Source organism: Equus asinus, chromosome 21 (genome assembly GCF_041296235.1).
Source record: "Equus asinus isolate D_3611 breed Donkey chromosome 21, EquAss-T2T_v2, whole genome shotgun sequence".
In the NCBI taxonomy this organism is placed as follows: domain Eukaryota; kingdom Metazoa; phylum Chordata; class Mammalia; order Perissodactyla; family Equidae; genus Equus; species Equus asinus.
Genome location: NC_091810.1, coordinates 45994609 through 46016963, shown reverse-complemented (window position 1 = coordinate 46016963; position 22355 = coordinate 45994609). Strand labels below are relative to the sequence as shown.

General features: G+C 44.6%; 1 protein-coding gene across 18 annotated transcripts in view; it reads left to right on the top strand.

The window, feature by feature from the left end:
- Positions 1-18780: 18780 nt before the first annotated feature.
- The window catches only part of CACNA1D (calcium voltage-gated channel subunit alpha1 D), a 319702-nt gene continuing 316127 nt past the window's right edge, over positions 18781-22355 (top strand). For all 18 annotated transcript variants that reach the window (XM_070492885.1, XM_070492880.1, XM_044755118.2 and 15 more), the window contains exons 1-2: positions 18781-19099; positions 21078-21387. In XM_070492885.1, the coding sequence (XP_070348986.1) occupies positions 19033-19099; positions 21078-21387 (377 nt within the window). In that variant the 5' untranslated portion in view covers positions 18781-19032. The remainder of the gene's footprint in view (positions 19100-21077; positions 21388-22355) is intronic.

Sequence of the window (22355 nt, the reverse complement as noted above, 5' to 3'; positions counted from 1 at the left end):
GAAAGAGTAGGCATACATTTACCTTTGTAAGAAACTGCCAGAGATTTTCCAAAGTGATTGTACTATTTTACATTCCTACTAGTATTGTATGAAAGTTCTAGTTAATTGAGCCTTGCCAACATTTGGTATTGATAGTCTTTTTAACTATTGTTGAGTGGTAGGGGTTCTTCATTCTAGATACAAGCACTTTGTCAGTTATGTCTTGTTAGTTTTTTTCCCCAATCTGTGGATTGCCTATTAATTTTCTTAATGGTGTTTTTTGATGAGGAAAAGTTTTTAATGTGATGAAACCTGATCTGTCATTTTTTTTCCTTTTACAGATATTGCTTTCTGTGCCCTAAGAAGTCTCTGCCTACCTCCAGTTTGCAGAGATATAATCCTATGTTGATTTCTAAAATTTTTACAGTATTTTTTTTTAGGAATATTAGCCCTGAGCTAACTGCTGCCAATCCTCCTCTTTTTGCTGAGGAAGACTGGCCCTGAGCTAACATCCGTGCCCATCTTCCTCTACTTTATATGTGGGACACCTACCCCAGCATGGCCTGCCAAGTGATGCCATGTCCGCACCTGGGATCTGAACCAGAGAACCCTGGGCCGCTGAAGCGGAACATGCACGCTTAACTGCTGAGCCACCAGGCCAGCATCTAAAATTTTTACAGTTTTAACTTTTCCAATTTTGGTCTATGATCCTTGTTGAATCATTTTTTGTATAGTGTGAGGTAGGGGGTTAAGGTTCTTTTTTATCCTACATGGCTATCCAATTGTTCTAGCACCATTTGTTGAAAAGACTTTCTCTTTCCAGTTGAATTGCTTTGGCAAATTTGTCAAAAGTCAATTGACTGTGTAAGTATGGGTCTGTTTCTGGACTTTCTTTCATTTTTCCATTGCCCTATTCATCTATTTCTATGCCAATATCTTATTTTCTTGATTACTTTAGCTTTATGATAGGTCTTTAACTCAAGCAGAGTAAGTCCTCCAAATTTCTGTTTTGTTTTTTTTTTTTAGGAAGATTAGCCCTGAGCTACCGTCTACTGCCAATCCTCCTCTTTTTGCTGAAGAAGACTGGCCCTGAGCTAACATCTGTGCCCATCTTCCTCTACTTTATATGTGGGACGCCTGCCACAGCATGGCTTGCCAAGCAGTGCCATGTCTGCACCTGGGATCCGAACCGGCGAACCCTGGGCTGCCAAAGCAGAATGTGTGCACTTAACCACTGCACCACTGGGCTGGCCCCTAAATTTCTGGTCTTTAAAAAACTATTTTTGGGGGCTGGCCTGGTGGTGTAGTGGTTAAGTTTGTCATATTCTGCTTCAGCGGCCCAGGTTCTCAGGTTCAGATCCTGGGTATAGACCTATAACACTCATCAAGCCATGCTGTGGTGGGGACCCACATACAAAATAGAGGAAAGACTGGCACAGATGTTAGCTCAGGGCCAATCTCCCTCACCAAAACAAACAAATAAACAAAGAAGACACTATTTTTGTTTTGACTGTTCTAAGTCCTTTGCACTTTCATATACTGTCATGTGTTGCTTAATGATATTTCAGTCAATTAAGGGCCACATATATGATGGTGGTCCCATAAGATTAGTGTCATATAGCCTAAGTGTATTGTAGGGTATACCACCTAGGTTTGTGTAAGTACACTTTATGATGTTTGAACAATGACAAAGTTGCCTAACAATGCTTTTCTCAGAACATATCCCTGTCATTAAGTGACATATAACTATAAATTTTTGAATCAATTGTCAATTTCAAAATGAATAAATAAATAAATAACCTACCATGATTATGATTGTACTATACTGAATAGATAGATCAATTTGGGGAGAAATGACATCTTAATTCAGTTCCTCTCAGCACTGTTTTGTAGTCTCTTATGGTCAACATATAGTTGGATCATGCTTTCTTATCTAATCTGAAAATTCTATTCCTTTTAATTGTAGTATTTGTTCAATCTACATTTAAAGTAATTGTTTATATGGTTGGTTTAGTCTCTCATTTTAATTTGTTTTCTTATACAATTTTTGTCCCTCGATTCCTTCCTTCTTGCCATTTTAGAGGACTGATTTAATGTTTTTTAGCATTCCATTTTAATTCTTCTTAGCTATACGTCTTTGCATATTTAGTAGTTGCTCTAGAAATTACAACACGTTTTTAACTTAATCCCAGTCAGCTTAGAATTAATATTGCACTACTTCTCATAAGATATAGGAAATTTGCAAAAGTACAGTCTAATTATTTCCCTGTTCTTTTTACTATTATTTTCATATTTTTTCCATCTACATGCATTATAAACCCTACAAGATAATTTTTTGATATAAGCTTTAAATAGTCATGTATCTTTTAAATAAATTAAGAGAAGTAAAGAAAAAGTATAGTATTCTATGTTTACCTACATCTTTATGCATTTCTGGTAAATGGTAATCTAGTATACATCCAGTGTCTGAGGGACTTCTCCTCAGCCTTAAGAACTTAATTTTGCATTTTTTTTCAGTGAGGTCTCAATTATCTAAGTTTCATTTATCTGAAAACTGCTTAATTTTACCTTCTTTTTTGAAGGATATAGAAATCTGAGTTTTGATTTTTTTCTTTTAACACTTTAAAGACACCCTTTCATGGTCTTCTGTACTTAATTTTTCCTATCAGAAGTCATCTGTCATTTGTTTTGTTATTCTTCAGTCTATGTGTAATATGTTGTTTTCCTCTGGCATCTTTTGAAATTTTATTTTTGGCTCTCAACAATTTGATCATAATGTGCCTAGGTGTGGTTTTTCTTTGTATTTATCTTGCTTGCATTTTTCTGAGCTTGTTGAATATTTTTCACCAAATTTGGGAAACCTTCAGCCATTATTTTTTTCAAACGTTATTTTTGTTTCATTCTTTCTCTTTCCTCTCTGTTTGGTGATTATATTAGACTGTTTCATATTGAACCACGAGTCCCTGAGTATCTTCCATTTTTCTTTAGTCTTTTATCTCTCTGTACTTTAGATTGGAGAAAATGCTACCAACAAGTCTTAAAGTTCATGGAGTCTTTCTTTCTTCTGCCTCCTCCAATTTTTTCTTATGCCTATCTAGTGAAAAATTTTAAAATTTCTGTTATTATATGCTTTAGTTCTAGACTTTTCATTTTTTCTAGTTTCACTTTCTTTGCTGAGAGTCTGACTCATTTCATTCATCATGTCTATCTCTTTATTGAACTCATCAGATATAATGAAAAATCTTGTTTACTAATTCTAACATTTGTGTCACCTTGGGATTGGTTTCTATTAATTTCCTTTTATCCTCTTGACTATGCATCATATATTTATGTCCTCTGTATTTAATAACTTTTGATTCTATACAGGACATTGTGAACAATGAATTTTAAAGACTCTGGATTCAGGTATTTTCATCCAAAAAGTGTTGATTTTTGTTCTTGAAATAAGTCAACTTTGATGCACTCAGACTCCAAACTCTGCCTCCTCTGAGGTTGGCAATGGCTGAAATACCCCCTAAGTTCTTCCAGCTAGTGGCTGCTGTTTTTGTTGGGTTTGCTGGAGTCTCCCCCATGAAATAATACCACAGTGGTCAACAAAGGATTTAGGTAGAGTTTATATTCAAACTTTTGGGATCATACCCTCTGTGGAGCCCTCCTTTCATGGATTTCCCTTATAATTTTCCAGCCTCTCTAAACTCTGCCTTCTAACACCTCAAGGCAGAAAGACTACAGATTTGCCAACCCACACTGCACAGATAAGGAGTCACCTTAGGCAAAAAGCCACAAACATCAAATCTCACCCAGTGTAGTTCTTGTCTTTCAAGGGTTAACTTCCCCCCGGTTTCGGCCTCCTTTTGGTCACTCTCCAATATTTTCATTGTTTAAAAAAGAATTTGTCCTGATTTTAAGTTTTATCTGTAGATGAGACAGTTTGATCAAGCTGCGCTACTATTATCAGACTGGAACCTCAACCGCAGCTTTTTATAGTACCTGGTGCCCCAATTCCTGTGACTTTCTGTTCTTTTTCAGGGGGTTGATTGGTTTGCTTTCTGTTGGAATCTGTCTCTGGGGGTCCTAAAATTTGCCTTCTTCTGTTCTGCTAAATCATTTATCTTTCCTCACGTGCTTTATCTCTTCATGTATTATGCTTCAGGGTTACAAATATCTTTAAGTTTCATCAAAGATGGATTTTTTCCTTATTATTTTTAGAGTAATTTCTGAGAGAAGAATGTGGGTGGAAACATCTTTACTCTGTCCTCTAGAAACCTGAAGTCTCTTGAGTTATTCCTAAGTGTGTTGAGATTGTAAATTCTTCTTGGACTAGGATAGTATCTCTTTCGTATTCTCTCAACACCATGAATTTATAGGAGCTACATTAACAAAATGCATGTTGAAATCCAGTTGCTTTGGGCACACAAAGCTCTCTGAAGAGTGTCAATGTTTCTGGCTGGTTTGGCTTAGTTGCTGTCTAAGAAACAAACTTGAATATTCCGGTCTTCTCTGAGCCACTGCTCCTGGTGACCACCTAGCCAGTTTTCTCACAGGCCTGTAGCTGCTCTCTATACTTTCTCAGTGATGTGTAGATCATACTGAGAGAAAAGTGAAAATGTTTTCACAGGCAAGACTGAAAGGATGAATGCTGTCCTTGGTTTCAGGAAAACTATCATCCCCCAAGCTTTTAACAATGGTGTGTGAGGAGGGTGGCAGTCTTAAAGACCAGCATTAGGAAAACATGTTTATTCTCAAGGTTTTCTCCTATCTAAGATCTTTCTGAGAAAAATAATGTGAAAGAATCACTTTGCATATCCAGTGGCAGATTTGATCTGCCAGAGCCCCATTCATCTTGAAGATGAATCTAGCAATCTGGGTTCATGGCCACACTGTATACTATCTGTCTCAGAGTGGCATCCGTGAGTTCTCCTTAGTGACTAGCTTTCTCATGGACCAATAAACTCTCTGCCTAGAAGCAGTAGAGCACATAGACATCCTCGTGTGCCCTGGAAATGTCTGTGTTTCTGTGTGAAGTCTCTGTCAATCCAAGGATGAAGGGTGCGTGTGGGAACCTCCATTTTTAATTAGCCTTTAGGGCACAGCCTGCTCTCCATGCACTGTCACAACAAAGAGATCTTTATTTCTTTGGCAAATAGTATTAAGATGCAGGAATTGGAACTGTATACTTGTCATGTCTGAAACAGCTTTTATCTACTGTTTCATCAGTGATCTTTGACAACTGATCTCGAGTTCTGGCTTGACCATTTACTAGTTGTATAACCTTGGACAACCTCATGTCCCAACTTAATTAATCTAGTTTACTCCTTTATACACTGGGGGTGATAATATTTTCCCTGACCACCTACCTCAGAGGCTTGGTGAGGCCTAAGGGATAGCATGGAAATGGAAAAGTGTTATTAAAAACAGCAAGTAAATTATCCATATTATAGCTTAGAGAAGTTTTTCTTATGAGGGGTAAGTTAAAAAGGGAAGTCTTGGTCGCCTCCTGAGAGAGTCCAGTTCTTGAGGTAAACACAGAAGATAGGACAATCTGGCAGTGAGTTCGTGGAGGCTCTACCACCAGTGTCACATTTCCGCCCCTTTCCTCAGCCCTCCCTGCCCCCAGGTGGAGACAGCAATCGACACGGGGCAGGCCTCCCCTGCTCTGTGCTGCCAGGCCACCTATGCTGCTCGACCTTGTCAGAGGGCTGACAATCAGCTCCCTGCTGCTTTCTCATCTTTTAAAATCCAATTAAACATCTCTGGCCACAGCATGACAATTGTCTGGGCTCCACACAGTGGCACTCCACCTGAGGTGGTGTTAGAAAGCCAAAAGAGGAAAGAAAAGCGCTTTTATCCTGGAAAGGGCATGCCCACAGTTCCTGAAAGGGTGGAAGCACCGTGAGGTCTGGACCCATGTTCCGACTGAGTAGTTGCCTCACCCAATTGCAAACTTCAAGAGGTCACGGAGCAGATTTAACAACTTCCCCGTGGGCTCCTGTGCCCAGAAGTGAGGTGGAGGTTTAAGAATCAGCAATGGCATAAGGTATGTGAGAAACAGCAAGTTTGAGTGGAATGTCCCAGTCAGGAACGATGCTGGAAGGTTAGGATGGGGCCAGATTAGACGGGACCATGAAGCCCGATGGTCGGTGATCTTCTGCTGGACCTGTTATGGCAGGCAGGAGGATCTGCTATGGGGAGGATGTCTTACCTTGCAGACTGCCATCTTATAATATCGTGGATTACACACATTTCCTGAGGCTTATCCAGCCCAGCTGGTCACAGTGCATTTGCACGTTGTTTACTTAAAATAGTAGCTGCTCCCCTTAAACACTTAGGAAGATGCTATATCTGGAAGGATCAAAAGCTTCTTGTTCTGAAATGAATGCTATGTGGTTACTGGATCAACAAAACAAAATAAAACTGGGAATCTGGACTCTGGTCCTGAATCTCCTACTAACCAACTGGGCATGTGAGTAAGGTATTCCCTTCTCGGGGCTTCAGCTTCTTATCGATCAAGTGAGGAGAGAGACAGCTAGGTCAGTGATCTCTAAAGTTCCCCTTAACTTGAACATTCTGAGGAACAGTTTCAGCTGACATGTCTGCATTTCATTTATCATCATTTGTCTTACATGTCCACAGGACCATGTAGTTTCTGAGGATGTTTTAAAGATAAAATAAATGACTTAAAAAAATGACTGATCTAATTTAGCCTTTACCAGGTAGACTTTCACTATTTGGGGCATTTTTCAGAAAGGGAAAGTAACTCGCCAGCAGTTACGAGGTGTCAACAATGGAGCCCAGGTTCTGTGTCTCTCTCCATTCAGTTTTCTTCCCGCTTATTATGTGATGGAATGATCAGCACACTTTCTATAGTTGTGGGAGATTAAAGGAAAAAAGGATTAACAAACCATGGAGTGGTTGGGGAAGACTAAATGGCAGGAGAGGGCCCAGGCTGGAAACGGACAGAGAGGTAAGATTGAACTAGGCCGAGAGAAGGGAGTCAGGCTTTCCAAGTGAGCCAGGATGGCGAGCCAGGGCTGGTGCGTAGCGAGGAGTCAGGAGCTGGCCTTCTGAGAGCAGGAAGCAGTGGGAAGTGGGGAGGGCCTTACAATCACCAACCCCGCCAGGTAACAAAATAAAGCCTTCTGTCGTGTATAAATTAGAATGGCAGGCTCGGAAGGAATTTTAGAAAACTTTAGGCCAAACTCCTATATATGAAACAAGTGTCCTGACCTCAATGATAGTGCAAAGAGTGTCTTCCCAGCTTCGTCTCAGCAGCCCTCTGCCTAGAGTCAGGGAAAGACCATGCTCTCGGCCACCTTGCAGAGCCCTGTGGAGTTCGTCACCAGAAGGGCCTGGCCTGTCGAAGTTCCCCTGCACACTCTGTGACTCAGCGATACACTTCCACGGCGATATTTTCAGAGTACAGTTGTGTGTAGCAGAATCTCTTTTCTGTGGCTGACAGCGTCACCCATCTGTGGAATCATTAAGCTTTGTGCTCTAAAAGCAGGGAGGAGGTGCACAGTGGGAGCAAACTGGGAACCTGCTCGAATGATGGCAGCCTGGGATTCATGCTCTGCACCAGGGCTCCACAGCCCTGGCGTCCCTCTCTTTAAGAGAGTGTGGGAGTGGAGCAGTAATGCACGGATCATCTCGGCAGGAGGGTGCAAACCAGACTGAAAATACGCACTAAGATTAAAGAAGTAGGCTGGGAGTCAGAAAACCAGGGTTCAAATCTAAGGAAGCTCTGCTACTTACTGGCAGCAGCTTTGCACAAGTTTCTTCCTCAGTAAAATGAGGAATTTTCTCTTCCTCAAAGAGCTGTAGTGAGCAAATGAAATATTGCACATAAGAGTGCTTTGTAAACTATAAGGTACAACATAAATACAAGACATTACTTTTGAAAAAAGGGACACCAGAATGTCAAATGTATAGACAGGTAAGGAAGAAGGGGACCAAATGAAATTGGAAGATCCATTTCCTTGATTATTAGGGAGGATTTCTCTCTTTCCTAGTGCACCAAAAAGTAGGAATCTGCCCACATGCTTCTGTCTCTGCTGTGGTCTACTCATTGTTCCTCCTTCAGCCCGAGACTCCCCAAGTCAATCCTTAAGGTTTTATGCACCTACGAGGTACACCTGGTTCTGTGTGCACACCTGGCCTTTGGCAAAATTGTGAAGGAAGTAAAGGTGCCTGTAATGACCCTAGATACCCCTTTAGGGCACGCTTCCTAAAGCAAGTGTGGGCCTCCCCCTTCCCGAGAACGAGGTGCTCATGTTCTCTTCCTTCCCTCTCCCCTACCAGAGAAGTCAAGGGCTCGCTGCTATTTCCAGGGATATTAGTGTTTCAGGTGGAAGACGAGAGCTTTAAGCTGTGATGATGGAATTTCTGGCATCAGTGAGCTGGGTGGAAACATGTAGAATTTGATCTTTCTGGTATCTTTGAAACCGCAGCACAGAGTTTTCCATCAAGTTGTTGGGCTGGCCGTGTGGTAAAATATTTCCCAGTCCTCAAAGATGTCATAAATTGTATGATTCACATTATAAGTGCTCTGGGATTCCATGAAATGGATCCAATTGCATTACTTTCTTGGGATTTTGTGAGAATCAGGAAGAGAACAGAAGAGAATAAGCTATTGTGCTCTTCACATGAGAAGTACTGTTGCAATGTAAGGGCATTAACTCCTTGCACTGGGAGAATCTGTTCAGAACCGTAGAAAACTGCAACCAGAAGAGAAGCAGATCATGTGTATGGTGCAGCGTCTTCAAACTTCAGCGTGTATCAGAACTACTTGGAGGACTTGTTGAAACAGATTGTGGGCCCCACCTCCAGAGTTTCTGATTCAGTAGGTCTGGGGGGAGTTGGAGATTTGCATTTCTAGCAAGTTCTCAGCTGATGCTGATGTTGTAGGAACTACACTTGGGAAATCATGGGTCTCCTGCTTTATAGTTGATAAAATGCTTTCCCATGCCAATCTCCTGTGATCCTCTTACACCCTGTGATCTCATGGGGTAGGTACTTCACAGATGAAGAAGCAAGCTCAGAAAGAATGTGATTGCTGAAGTTCTCCCAGCCAGTAACAGCAGAGCTGGGCTTCCGAGCCTCTCACTCTTCTTCCCTTTTTCTAGCTCTAAAGTGCACTGTTGCCCAGTTCTAGGATGTCAGCTAAGTGCGGCCAAAATGAGAACCCCAATCTTCTGGCTCTTTCTGTAAGATTCTTTTTTATTCATTTTGCATTCAGCCGTCTACAGTGAGCTATAGTATTTGGGGGCATTTTGGAGATTTGTGAAGAAATATTTGGAGGAGGAAGTAACGGGACTGGAGGGAAGAAAATTCTAAGGAGGAAGGCCTCTGGATGCTGAAAGGAACTCAGGCAGGAGCTGGGGAAGGACATCAAGGAGAGACCTGCTAGAGGGAAGGGAAGGGAACGGGGAGCCAGCTGTGGGTAGAAAGTTAAGACTCCTGAAGACCTTTTATACCACTGAAGCATTTAACCTCATGGGACAGGATGTCCAATATTCTGTCTTTTACCCACTTGGTCACTCTGCCACATCATCAAAGGTCTGGTCTGTTTCTGATGTAGTGTGTTTGCAAAAACCCTCCCATCTACGCTGGCATTGTTTGTTATTTACCACTAAAGTAGTGTCAGTCTTTGAAAAATTATGGAGCTCTTGCTATGTTTCCCTTTCAGCCCCATGTGTTCCTTGTATTTATCAAAATGGAACACTAACAAATATTTATTCAGTTTTATAGACATGTTGACAATAAAGACTACCATGTGTGTCTCCCTGCCATGGTGATTATTTTGCTCAATACATGATTGACTGAGATGTCTTCAGTGTATTATAAACACACATTAAAAATAGCAACCTAAAAAAAAGATAAAACTGACAAATAGAAAGTCCCATATTTTTGGATGCAATATAGTGCCAACCTGGTTATCAGAACACAAAACAGATAATCCTCAGTGAGTTATCTAAGTTTGTATAATGATTCTCCTCCAAGTAAGTGTTTTTGGCTCCTACAATGTTCCTCTTCAATTATAAAAGTTTCTCAATGGAAGCTTTTAAAAGTGGCACTTTTGTGTGTGTGTGTGTGTGTGTGTGTGTGTATGTTCTGATAACCTAGGATATATAAAAATCTGGCTATTTTATCAAATTTTCAAACCCATAGTCCCATTCCAATTTTTAGCATTCATTTGAAGTTACTAAGAAGCCAAGAGAAGTTACTGCATTTTCATATTGTGTTTTTGTCAAACAGAAAGAAGTGTTCCTAAATTGGCTAAGTACTCTCTACTTTGTTAACCGAAGGGGATTAAAGGGGTACAAAGCACTCAAGATTTGTACTGTTTATTTCTAAGAGTTTTATCGGTAAAATTGATGAAATGAAGATTCTTAATATATTTATTAGTTCCTACTTAATGCTCCCACCAAAACATTGATTTAAAAGTTGAAAAGGCTTATGTCAGTATCAAGGATTTGTAACTTAGATTCTTTTAAAGTATTAAGAAAAGTAAACGAGTCTGTGTATGGTAGGTGTCAGGTCTGAGAGATTCTGGTGCCATTTTAACTTCAGTTTTTGTTTTGTGAATTGAATGTTTAAACGACTGCTCTGAAGAAACAGAAAGGAAACTATAATGTTTGAACTATAAAATTTCTGACGTTTATTGACTCTCTGGGGCTCCCAAACAACTTCCTGTCCTCATAAATTTGCTCCTGTGGTTGATCAGATGCAGACTTGTGTTATTTTTCCATTACAGCGTGTGAATACACCGATTTTATTTCCAGTGGTTAGCTAATTCTTTTAACCTGGAGGCAGCTGTGCAGTGGTGTTGACTAAACCCAATGTGGGGTGTGCTGCGTGTGCGCGTGTGTCTCCACTTGCATGCTCGCCCTGTGCCATTGGGGAGTACTTATGTGCATGTATGTAAACACCTATTTTACTATCGTCTCTGTCCTTCCACTTGATCTGCTTTGGGGGTTATCAGTATTGACTGTTGAATCTTAAATACTAAAGTGTATACCAGAAATTAAAATTAAGGAAAACACAAAGACTACTAAAGACCCAACTGTGTTCTATTGCTTTGGGCTTATTGAATGACGGAATGCTGTTAACACAAAGGAGAGCCATTACAGTGGATTGATCTTCATGGGGGCAGGGAGTTAAGTTCTCAAGTCAGAGCATGCAAAGTAAGGGCAGACTCCTGCCAGCACCACTTAAATGGTGCCCTCCCTCCCTCCCTCCCTCCCTCTCCCTGTAATTGCGTATATTTAAATTCACATAAGCTATATGATTCAACTTGATGGTGTGTGTCAGGGGCTCTACAACATTATTCTAAATCTTTGCAATAAATCAATGAGATGGGTGATATTACCCTTGTGTTGCCCCAAGAGGTTAAGTGACCTCCCTAAAGCAACATGGCTAGTAGCTGGCAAGGCCAGGATTTGAGTCCAAATTTACCTGGCCCCAAAGTCTAGGTTCTCCAATACACCATATTAGAATGGTAAGAACCCTTAGAGATCATGTTTTATAACCAATTTATTTCACAGATGGGAAACTTAAGACCTGCCCCCGTCACTACTTCCCTCAGTCAGCGCAGATAATGGGGTGTTGACTGTACATAGTAGACTCTGCCAGGATTTCCCAATTGGGGAAATGGAGAGGATTTGCTGTATCAGAGAGTGAGGGATAAGATTTAAGAATTGGGGCAAGGGGGATGGGAATGAACTAGTTAAAGGAACTGGAATTACTTAGTCTGATGTGAAACATAAATCCTCCTCTTCAAGCGAATAGTTAGTTGACGAAGGATAAAGACCAGCTGGGCTCTACTTTCCATGCAGCCAAAGCAAGAAGAAAGGCCTTTAAATTTTGCCGGGTGGAGTATAAGTCAGTTGTAATCAAGAAATCCTGATGGGGGGTTGGGGTGGGAGGAGGGTGGCTAGTTAGCGTCACAGATAGGGGACCCCACCAGGCGGGGGCCTGCCTCCCGCGGGTCTTTCTGTTTTCCTTGCCCAAGCTTACAGTAGCATTGCTCCTCTTAGTAACTACAGTTAAGAAGAAACATCTTTTTAATTGACCCATCAGAATTTCCTGCACCTATCAATCTTACCGCCCTCTGATCCATCCTGCCCGCTGGGGTTAGGGTTATTTTCATGAAGCACAACTCTGCTATCACTTCTCTGCTCAAAAATGGCCCCACAGTAGCTATTTTCAAAATGTGGTCTCTGGACCCCGCAAAAGGTAAGTCTGCCAGTTGTAGCAGTTAAAAATGTAGGATGCCCAATTGTTTGAATTTCAAGTAAAAAACAAATAATTTTTTAGTATAAATATGTCCCAAGCAATATTTGAGCATTCTGTATTTTATCTAGTAACCCCACCCGGGGGAACTTAAGACCCTTTCAAGGGGTCTTTGAGGTCAAAACTATTTTCATAGTAACACTGAGACTTCTTTGCCTTTTCCACTGTGTTGACATTTGCACCGATGGTGCAAAATCAACAGTAGTTAAAACTGTTGCTGTCTTATAAATCAAGGCAGTGATACCCAAGTGTGCTGGTGGACATTCTGCTATGCACAATCTCTGTTATGCACTTGCAGTGAAAACAATTTGCTGATTTTACTTAAGAGTATCCTTGATGAAGCAATAAAAATTTTTAGTTTTATTTAAATCTCAACCCTTGTGGAGATGTCTTAATAATCTGGGTGACAAATTAGGACCTATGCATAACACATTTCTGCTGCATACAATGGTTGTCTCACTTGTGCATCGTTGGAGGTGCGAAGCTGAGTGGGTTGCTTTTTCATGGAAAATCATTTTTACTGACAAACTTTGGTTACTCAGGCCTAAGTATCTGGCAGATATTTTCTTGAAAATGAATGAAACGAGCCAGTCACCTCAAAGAAAAAACTTGACAGTATTTGTGCCAATTATAAAATTTGAGCTTTCATGTGAAAATTAGAATTTTGAAAAACTATCTACCACCGAGAGTTTGACAGCTTCCCAATACTTGAAGACTTTCTGATGAGACTGGTGGTGATAACAATGAATGTGGTTTTTTGATAGTGGATAATGAAATGTGTCAACATTTGGAAAATCTGTGTAACTCAATGAACCAATATTTTCCAAATGACCAATGTATGATGTTATCAAATTATGCATGGGTAAAAAGATCCATTCAAAGTGCAATATAAATTGATAGATTTTAATGTAACAGACTATGAAAAGTTTCACTGATATGGTTTCAAATTCCATATTTCAACTGACCTTTAAAAGTTGAGTTTTGGTGTCATAGCAAAGAATATCCAAAATTATCTGAAAAGGCTATTAAAACAGTCCCCCTGGGGCCGGCCCCGTGGCCCAGTGGTTAAGATCCCACGCTCTGCTTCAGTGGCCCAGGGTTTTGCTGGTTTGGATCCTGGGCGCAGACATGGCACTGCTCATCAAGCCATGCTGAGGCGGTGTCCCCCATAGCACAGCCAGGAGGACCTACAACTACAATATACAACTATGCACCGGGGGGCTTTGGGGAGAAGAAAAAAAAAAAGAAGAAGATTGGCAACAGATGTTAGCTCAGGTGCCTATCTTTAAAAAAAAACAAACAAAACAGTCCCCCGTTCTGTAAATACACATCTGTGTGAGGCTGGATATTCTTCATACACTTCACCTCAAACATTCTGGTGCTACAAATTGAATGTTGAAGAAGATATGAGAATCTTGTGTCTTCTTTTCAGCCAGAAAGTAAAGAGATTTGCAGATACGTGAAAGAACACCATCCTTCTCACTATTTTGTTTTGGAAAATAAAATTACTTTTCTTAAAAAAAATATGTTAACATGTAACTGGCTTATTAGTATTTTAAAGTGAATTATAAATGATGTTTTCAATGTTCTCAGTTTGAATTTTGAATATGGTACATATCAATTGATAAAGTCTACATAGCAAAACCTCTTTGGGGTCTCCCATAATTTTTAAGAGTGTAAAGGGGTCTTGAGACCAAAAAGCTTGAGAACCACTGGCCTACAAAACAACACCCAGGCTGGTGAGCCAGATTTTGGGGACTTTTCGTCACCCCACTCCGTCCTGCCTGTGCAACCTCACTTATTACCGCTATCTCTGAAGTACCACCGGGTCCCAGCCTAACCACTTACTTACTGACGCCTGCACATCGTCTGGACTTTTCTGCCTGACTTTGTGCATGCCATTCCTCTACCTGGAACAGATGTCCCCACCCCCTTTATTCACCTGTCTGGTGGTCAGTGGGTCAGGGCTAGCCTCTTAGCATGAGGGCCTGAGCATAATGAGACTCATTCAGACCTAACTTTAGAGTTTGTCTATGGGTGTGTTCTGCAGAGAGCCTTCAGGATCTGTTTGTCTTCCTTAGTTAGAATTCCTGGAGTACAAAGGACTCAATTTCCCCTCTGTTTGTATTTTTTACCATCTAAGGGCCAAGTGTCCTGCCATAAAATTTATGGGATTTTTGTAAATATTAGCTGATAATTTCTAGTGATATCTGTGGGCTTTTATGATCCTGTGCAGATTAAGCAGAGTATTTAGTGCCTGCTGTGAGCAGAACACTTGGCAGTGGGGGGAGGGGGCTAAGGAGGTGATCCTTGCTTAGGGACCTGCACTGTTTGGAAAGACAGGATTTATAGCCAAGAAGCAATCAAACAAGACACAAGAGGGTCTGTGGTCAAAGGAATAACCAGGTGCTGTAGGTCTTTAGGGAAGGGAAGGTGGGGGTTGTGGGGGATGGGAGCGTGCATATGTTTGCTGTGGCTGGAGAAATCAGAGAAAGCTTCCGGGAGGAGGCAGGAACTTGATGAGGCCTTGTTAAATAGGGAGGGTTTAGTTAGAGGTCAGCAAGGCAGGATTTCAGGTCAGGGGATAAACAGGAGCTGGGGCAGAGAGTCAGAAATGAGCACAGCATGTTCACCGCCTAATGAGGAGACTGCTGACCTCAGTGAAGGTGAATGGTGCGAAATGATAAGGTTGAAAGCTGGGCAGAGGAGTTCAGATCCGACATAAAAGGAAGGAAGAACGAGCTATTTTTTTGGTGAGGGAAGTGACATGGTGCTTTTTGAGCACAAGATGAGTTATTTGTCGGAGGAGAAATGATGGGGCACCTAGTCAATGATCCAGGGGTGTGAGGTGGTGAGGCTCCACACTGAGGCTCAGTACGGCTTTTTTGAAATGAAATACATGCAGTTAACCATGTCTAGAATGCCAGCTTGGTGCCTTTAAACGGGAGTATTTTATACATAAAGGCTTGGGATCTATAACTCCACAATTGTGTTAGTGACATAATCGGGTCTTATCACATGTGGCTGATTTAGAACTGAAATCTTTTATTCTAGCCTTTCCTCATGTTTTATTGTCTCAGTCACTAAACAATTGTGTGTGGTTCTGGGCAAATTACTTAACTCCTTGATGTCTCGTTTTTGTCATCTGTAAAATGAGGGTATTAAGGCACCTGTCTCACAGGCTCATTATGAGAATTACATGTTAACACATGTAAAGTGCCTACGCTAGTGCCTGGCACATAGGAAGCCCTTAAAAAACATTGGCTCTTATTTTTTATCTATTTAGTAATTCAAATTATCATGGGAATATAAATATTTAAATTACCCAACGGGCCAAAGCATTCAGAGCTGTGCTGAATGAAAGCCCTCAAAAAAAAGGTCTTGCTGGACACAATGCAAAGGCGGGACTTGGAAGCTGGGATGGAAAAATGTTAAAAATTCTGATTCCACAAACTCTTTAAGACCTAAAGTGTAAAACCCGGGGACCCGAGTCATAATTTAATTATGTCATTTCTCAGCTTAAACACCTTTACTGGCTCCTGCTGCAGAGAAGATAAATCTGGTTTTCTTAGCAAGCCAGCAAGGCTTCTTCCACTGGCTTTGCATCGTCCCAGCCCAGGCGTCCGGCGCCTCAACCGCACTGCGCTCATTTTCAGACACATCCCATCCTGCACGTCAGTCTCCCTCGCTTCACTCTTTCCCCAAAAGCTCATTCCTTTTACCCTATTTATGCCCAATAAGATTGGTCATGTATTTTTAATAGACTTTATTTTGTAGAGCCGTTTTGGGTTTACAGAAAAATTGCACAGGGGCTGGCCCCGTGGCCGAGTGGTTAAGTTCGTGCGCTCCGCTTGGGTGGCCCAGGGTTTCGCTGGTTCGGATCCTGGGCGCGGACATGCCACTGCTCGTAAGGCCATGCTGAGGTGGCATCCCATAGAGCACAGACAGAAGGACCCACAACTAGAATATACAACTATGTACTGGGGGTCTTTCGGGGAGAAGAAGGAGGAGAAAAAAAGAGAGAAAAATTGCACAGAAGGTACAGAGTTACCATATACCCCCTCCCTCAACAGTTGCCCCCTTTATTAACATGTTGCATTAGTGTGGTACACGTTACAATTGATGAACCAATATTGATACATGATTATTAACCAAAGTCCATAGTTGACATCAGGGTTCACTCCTTGTGTTGAACACTTCCACGGGTTTTGACAAATGTCCTGCGTCCACCATTACAGTATCATACAGAACAGCTTCACTGCCCTAAAATTGCCCCTTCCTCCACCGATTCACCCCTCCCCCTCCCCTCCTCCTCACTTTTTAAGGATCAGTTAAAATGCCATCTCTTCTGTGAAAGCGTCTCAGATGGCCCCAATTATAAAGAATCTCTTTGATGTCGGCATAGCACTTTCTTCATACGTGTAATAGCTCCCATGTTCTGCATGGTATTAGAGATGTACACACACTTTTCTTCCTTCACTAGATTGTAGATCCTTGAGGGAGGTGCCATAGATTTGTCCCAACGACACCCAGCCTAGGCTCTCTTCTTAACAGGTGCCTTATGAAGCTGGCTGAACTGAAGTGAATTGTGAGCAAACATTAGGGTGGGATTTGGCAGAATAGGTCTCAAGAGGCAAAGCTTTAGACCTAGAGTTCTGAAAGTGACAGCTGTACTTGTGAATTTTATATATACTTCAGGACTCAGGGGTCCCTGAATGGGAAAGTTCTTTGAAGGGAACTGTCTTCCGTCCCTTCAGATTTGGGCTCAGCAGCAGCCTCAGATGAGGTGGCCCAGGCCAGCTTATATTACTATTAGGCCACAGGGCTCTTCCCCTGCCTCTCCTCTTCTCCAAAAACAAAGCAAAAAAAGAAAGGATAGGAGCCTGGTTGTTTCCAGCCTTCCAGTCCCGACACCTCTCTCAGGAAGGGCCCTGCAGAGACTTCTGTTTGGTCCCCACTCTTTCTCCCCAGGCGGCCCCCAACAATTGAGGATGCCCCAGTGTACCTTCTTGGGCCAAAGAGCACTTCCCTTAATTTCTTATTTCATGCTGAGCTTTTTGCTTTATTGTTGCTTTAAAGACACTGTTCTCAAAGGCTGTGGCAACATGCAGATCAGAACAAAAGCAAATAAATCGAACCTTGCGCAGTAACAAAGCAGACGCCCCTCTCCAACAGCCAGGACAACGCTAAATAAGAACTATCAGTCATCCACTAGATACAGTATTTTCCCTCTAGACAGGAGCTGCCGTTTGCAAACCCCTCCATCCCAAATACAAGACTGTGAAGGTACCAGAAAACAAACTGCTCTCCTCAGCTCCCACATGGGACTCAGCAGCACTCCCTATTTCTTTAAGCAACACAAGCCGTTTGAAAGACCTTAGCTTTTACTTCCCTGTACCTGCCTCCAAACGCACGTGGGGGGAGGGGGGAGAGGAAGGATGGGGGCACTGGGTAGGAAGAGAAGAAGAGAGAGAGAAGGATGTCTCCCCTCCCAACCGTCTCAGAGCGCACAGCAGCGCCAGACCTGCGCCAGGTGGGGATGGGTGGGGGGACGCTCTGGAAACCTGGTTAGCTCTGCAGGTGCTGTTACCCCGAGCAGTGAGCGCTCTCCAGAGAGCAGGACTCCCCCATCCTCCCCCCTCCCCTCGCAACCAGCAAGAGCTGTAGGAAAAGGGGGGCGCTTGCCCGGCTCCAGAGCGCCGAGGCAGGCAGACAGAGCCCCTCCACGACCGCCCGCCTGCACCTGTGCGCCCAGGGGGCGGAGCCTCCTCCAGGTGTGCGGAGGGGAGGACGCCGCGCAGAGCCAAGGCTGGCGGCGGGAGCCTAAGCATCCCATCCCTCGAGCCCCGAAGAAATGCAGGGGGAGGAGCGGTTAATCCGCACTCCGCATCCGCGGGCCCCAAAGGCCCCGCCCGCCTCCTTCGGGGGAGAGGGGGAGAGCACACTGCGGCGCCGAGGGGGTTAACCGGGCGGCCGGCGGCAGGAGCGCGCTTAACCCTTCGGCGCCCGCGGGTCAGCCAAGCCAGGCCGGGGTGGTGGCACCCCGAGTCCCACGCGGCGGCCACCCCGACCGCGCGGGCTGTGCGGGGAGAGCCCGGGCCGGGCGGCCGATCGCCGGGGCGCGGCGGGCCCGTGGGAGGCTCGGGGCGGGCGGGGGGAGGGAGGGGGACGGCGGCGGCGGGCGCGCAGCGTCGCCAGGGCGAAGCCGGCGTGCGGCGCGGCGCGGCGGGCGCGGAGCAGGCGAGCGAGCGAGCGCCTCCGTCCCCGGATGTGATCTCCGGCTGCCCGCGGTCCCGAGCCAGCGGCGGCGCGGGCGGCAGCGGCGGCGGGCACCGGGCACCGGGCACCGCGGCAGGCAGGCGGGCGGGCGGGCATGGGGGGCGCTCGGAGCGGCCCCGGCGGCCGAGCCCGCATCACCGCGGCGTCCCTCCGCTAGAGGAGGGGACCAAGCCAATTCTCCTTTGCAGCAAAAAATTACATGTATATATTATTAAGATAATATATACATCTGATCTCATTTTTTAGAAAAAGTTTATTTTGCTCCATTTTTGAAAAAGAGGGAGCGTGGGTGGTGAGCGGTTTTTATAAATTATTCTTATTTTCTGTTATCTGTCCTCGTCCCTCCCCACCCCCTGCTGAAGCGAGAATAAGGGCAGGGACCGCGGCTCCTACCTATCGGTAACCCCCTTACCCGTCCCCCCCTCCGCCCCAACGCCCAGCACAGTGCCCTGCACACAGTAGGCGCTCAATAAATGTTCGTGGATGATGATGATGATGATGATGAAAAAAATGCAGCATCAACGGCAGCAGCAAGCGGACCACGCGAACGGTGAGCAGCCAGAGCCTAGGCACCCGCTGCCAAATCTAATCCTTGTCATGGTCCTCCTCTTCCCACCCCCTCTTCCTTCCCACCCCCCTCCCGTCTCTCATGCGCTGGGTGGGTTGAGAGGGTTGGAGAGGATGCTGCTAGCTCGGTGTCATCTACATAGAAAGGGGAGATGCGTGACAGCCACTCCGTTCTCCCCTTCAGGCCTTGAATGTCAGAGTTAATTCTGCATTTGTGGGTTAGGGGCGGCCCTGGAGTCCGTGGAGTACTGTGCGGCCAGAGGGGCGGCCAGCCGAGGTGATTCGGGTTCAGTGTCCTCGGGCTCAACTTTCCTCCGACGCTCCCGAGCGATGGAGGTGGGGGGGGGGGTGGTGGCTGTTAGTCTTCAGCCCGAACCCCCTTTCGAGCCTCTTGTCGCCTTCCCCTCCTTCCCCGCCCCCTGGTTGACTAGGAAGAAGGTCTCTGGTGGCATCCGGAAAATTCTAGGATTGCCCAGTTTCACCCTTCGCGCCAGTGGGTGAAGCTCACCGCTCCCCTCGAGAGGGAGGCCGGGTCTCAGAATCGCCGGCCAGGGGTCTGGTGGAGCGCGTATTCCCGCTCCCAGCGCCGCTGTGCACACGTCGGTAACCTAGCAATGCCCGGGGAGTCGCCGCCGCTGTGGGGCTCCCCTCCCCAGCCCGGGCACCACGTGCGGTTACCACGCCGGCCGGGCCAGTTCGAGGGAGGCAGGAGCAGCTCCTGGTCAGCCCGGCTCCCTCCTCCTTGGAGGTCACCGCCACCCCCAACAACCCCCCCGTGGGCTGGCACCCCTGCGGATGAGCGCTCCCCAAGGGAAGGCTTGGCATGACTCCTGACTCCTCCCGGGCTCAGGACTGTTCGCTGCCCGCCCCCCTGGCCCCCTTCTCAAGCTGCTGGGCAAGCAGACCTGTGCTTGCCTTGACTCTCTCTTGTTCTTTTCTTAGCAAGAATTGGTTTTGCAAATGCCCATCCCTCTACCTCTGCTGTTACGCTTACTATGACTTCTGTCTCAGTAAGGAGGTTGTGACCGCAGGCAGGCAGATGCCGGTGAGCCCTGTCTGGGTGGTGGCCTGTTCCAAAGTCAGAGAGGTTTTGCACATGGAGCCCCTTTGGGGTTCTGCCCTGTGTGCACCTGGATGCCAGTCTACATTGAGATGATTCCTGCTTAGGCCTTGAGGGCCCCTGGCATAATCCAGCCTCTCTGTGCTAGGTGTAGGGGTGCAGGCGGCCTGCCTCGTCTGTTTCTCTGGATGCTGGCTTGGCTGCTGCGGCTGCAATTTAAAATGCAAAAAAGCCCTAAAGATGTTTTCTGTTTTCGGAAGCCTGTGGAGGAAATGAGTCCCAAGTATCATGAATTTTCATTTGCAGGAAGTGTCAGTGCATAATCTAGATATTTGTTATGGGGCTTTTGATATTGCCCTGGTGCCAGTGGAGGATTTTTTTTTCCATGCTGAAAAAAATGCATTTGTGGCTGTGGAAAGATGTTGGAGTAACACCCTGAAAATGATTGACTATTGAATTATTGGCACTGCCTTTTTGTGTGTGTGTGATGGTGGTAGTTATTTTGGAGAAAAGCTGTTGTATATATCTGCTAACTTAGAGATATCTGGGTTTTAAAAGTCAGAAAAGATGTGGAATAAATGTGGGAATGACCTCAGTTTGTCTGAAGAGATGCACTAAAAGACTCCTTGTGAAGACACGGATGTAGAGAGGTGCTACCCGCCGTGGGCATAAGGCAGCAGTGGTCCTGTGTGACAGACACTCAGGGCAGAGGCTTTTCTTGCTGCTCTGGCTGACCAAAACCCCTGCTTCTGAAAAATAGGACATGAGGTTCAAAATAGAAACATGGGAACGATTCCCCCCTGTTATTGGTGGGAGACAAACCTTTGCTTTTTTCTGACACTGGATTCTCATTGTTTTTTGTTTTTTTTGTTTTAATTTTTCTTTTTCTCCTTTTTCCCAGAGGCAAACTATGCAAGAAGCACCAGACTGCCTCTTTCTGGTGAAGGACCAGCTTCTCAGCCGAATAGCTCCAAGCAGACCGTCCTGTCTTGGCAAGCTGCAATCGATGCTGCTAGACAGGCCAAGGCTGCCCAAACTATGAGCGCCTCTGCACCCCCACCTGTAGGATCTCTCTCCCAAAGAAAACGTCAGCAATACGCCAAGAGCAAAAAACAGGGTAACTCGTCCAACAGCAGACCTGCTCGAGCCCTCTTCTGCTTGTCACTCAATAACCCCATCCGAAGAGCCTGCATTAGCATAGTGGAATGGAAGTATCCTTTTCTTGGGGAAAGTCTTTCTCATTTTCTCTTTTACCATCTGTGCTTTAAAAGGATTTGCTTTCTGAAATGGCACTTACAAAGCGGTGGCAGTCTGGAATGTGAGCAACAGAGCAAGCTGTGTGTAAAGGGTTGCACTGTATATGCGTACCTTCCTATCTCCTCAGGGTGCAGCGGGTGGCTCCGTGGGTATATTTAGATTCCTCTGTGTGTGTGTTTGTGTGTAGTGGTGGGGAGAGGGAGTGACAGCCTGAAACTTCAAAGTGGGAGATAATTAAAATATGAAACTAACCTGTGGTCATTGGGTTGGTTTAACCAAATGATGGTTAGTTAAAATCCACCATTGTTTTTGGTCAGTAGTATGCATTTGAACCTATTGTAAATAAGGTATGCTAATTTTAAAAAAAGACTGTATGAGACTCTATTAGAAATAAATACATTTTTGACCTTTAGTGGAATCTTCTTATTCTGATGTTTGGAATTTGGTTCTGAAACTCCCGTTAATGCTCAGGTTGTTTCTAGCTCTGACATTTGCTGATTCTAATTGTTCAGGTACCTACAAATATGAACACTTGCTTCATAGGGAGGGAGGAATTTGCTCATCAATGCTATGACTTCCTGGAATTTCCTTTTGACAAGTTCCAAAAAAGCATTTGAAACGTGAGCATGAGGGAGTGTGCGAAGGGAGAGGTTTGTGTGTGCATCTTCTTGCTGAGCCCATATGAGTTAGAGAGCAGCCTCTCCGGGGAGGAATTTGCAGTTGCTGCCTTTATAAAAAAATTCTGTCTGTGTCCTTGGACTGGAGTTGCATTTCTGGATGTCTCCTTTGTATTTTTAAAACTGAACTCCAAATGCCCCAGGATGGTGGTTAGGCCCCAGATCTTGGAAAACTAGGGTGCTCTGCCAGCTCACCCCTTTCCCCAAACCTGGAGGCCCGCCTCCAGTTACTGCCACCCTTCAGA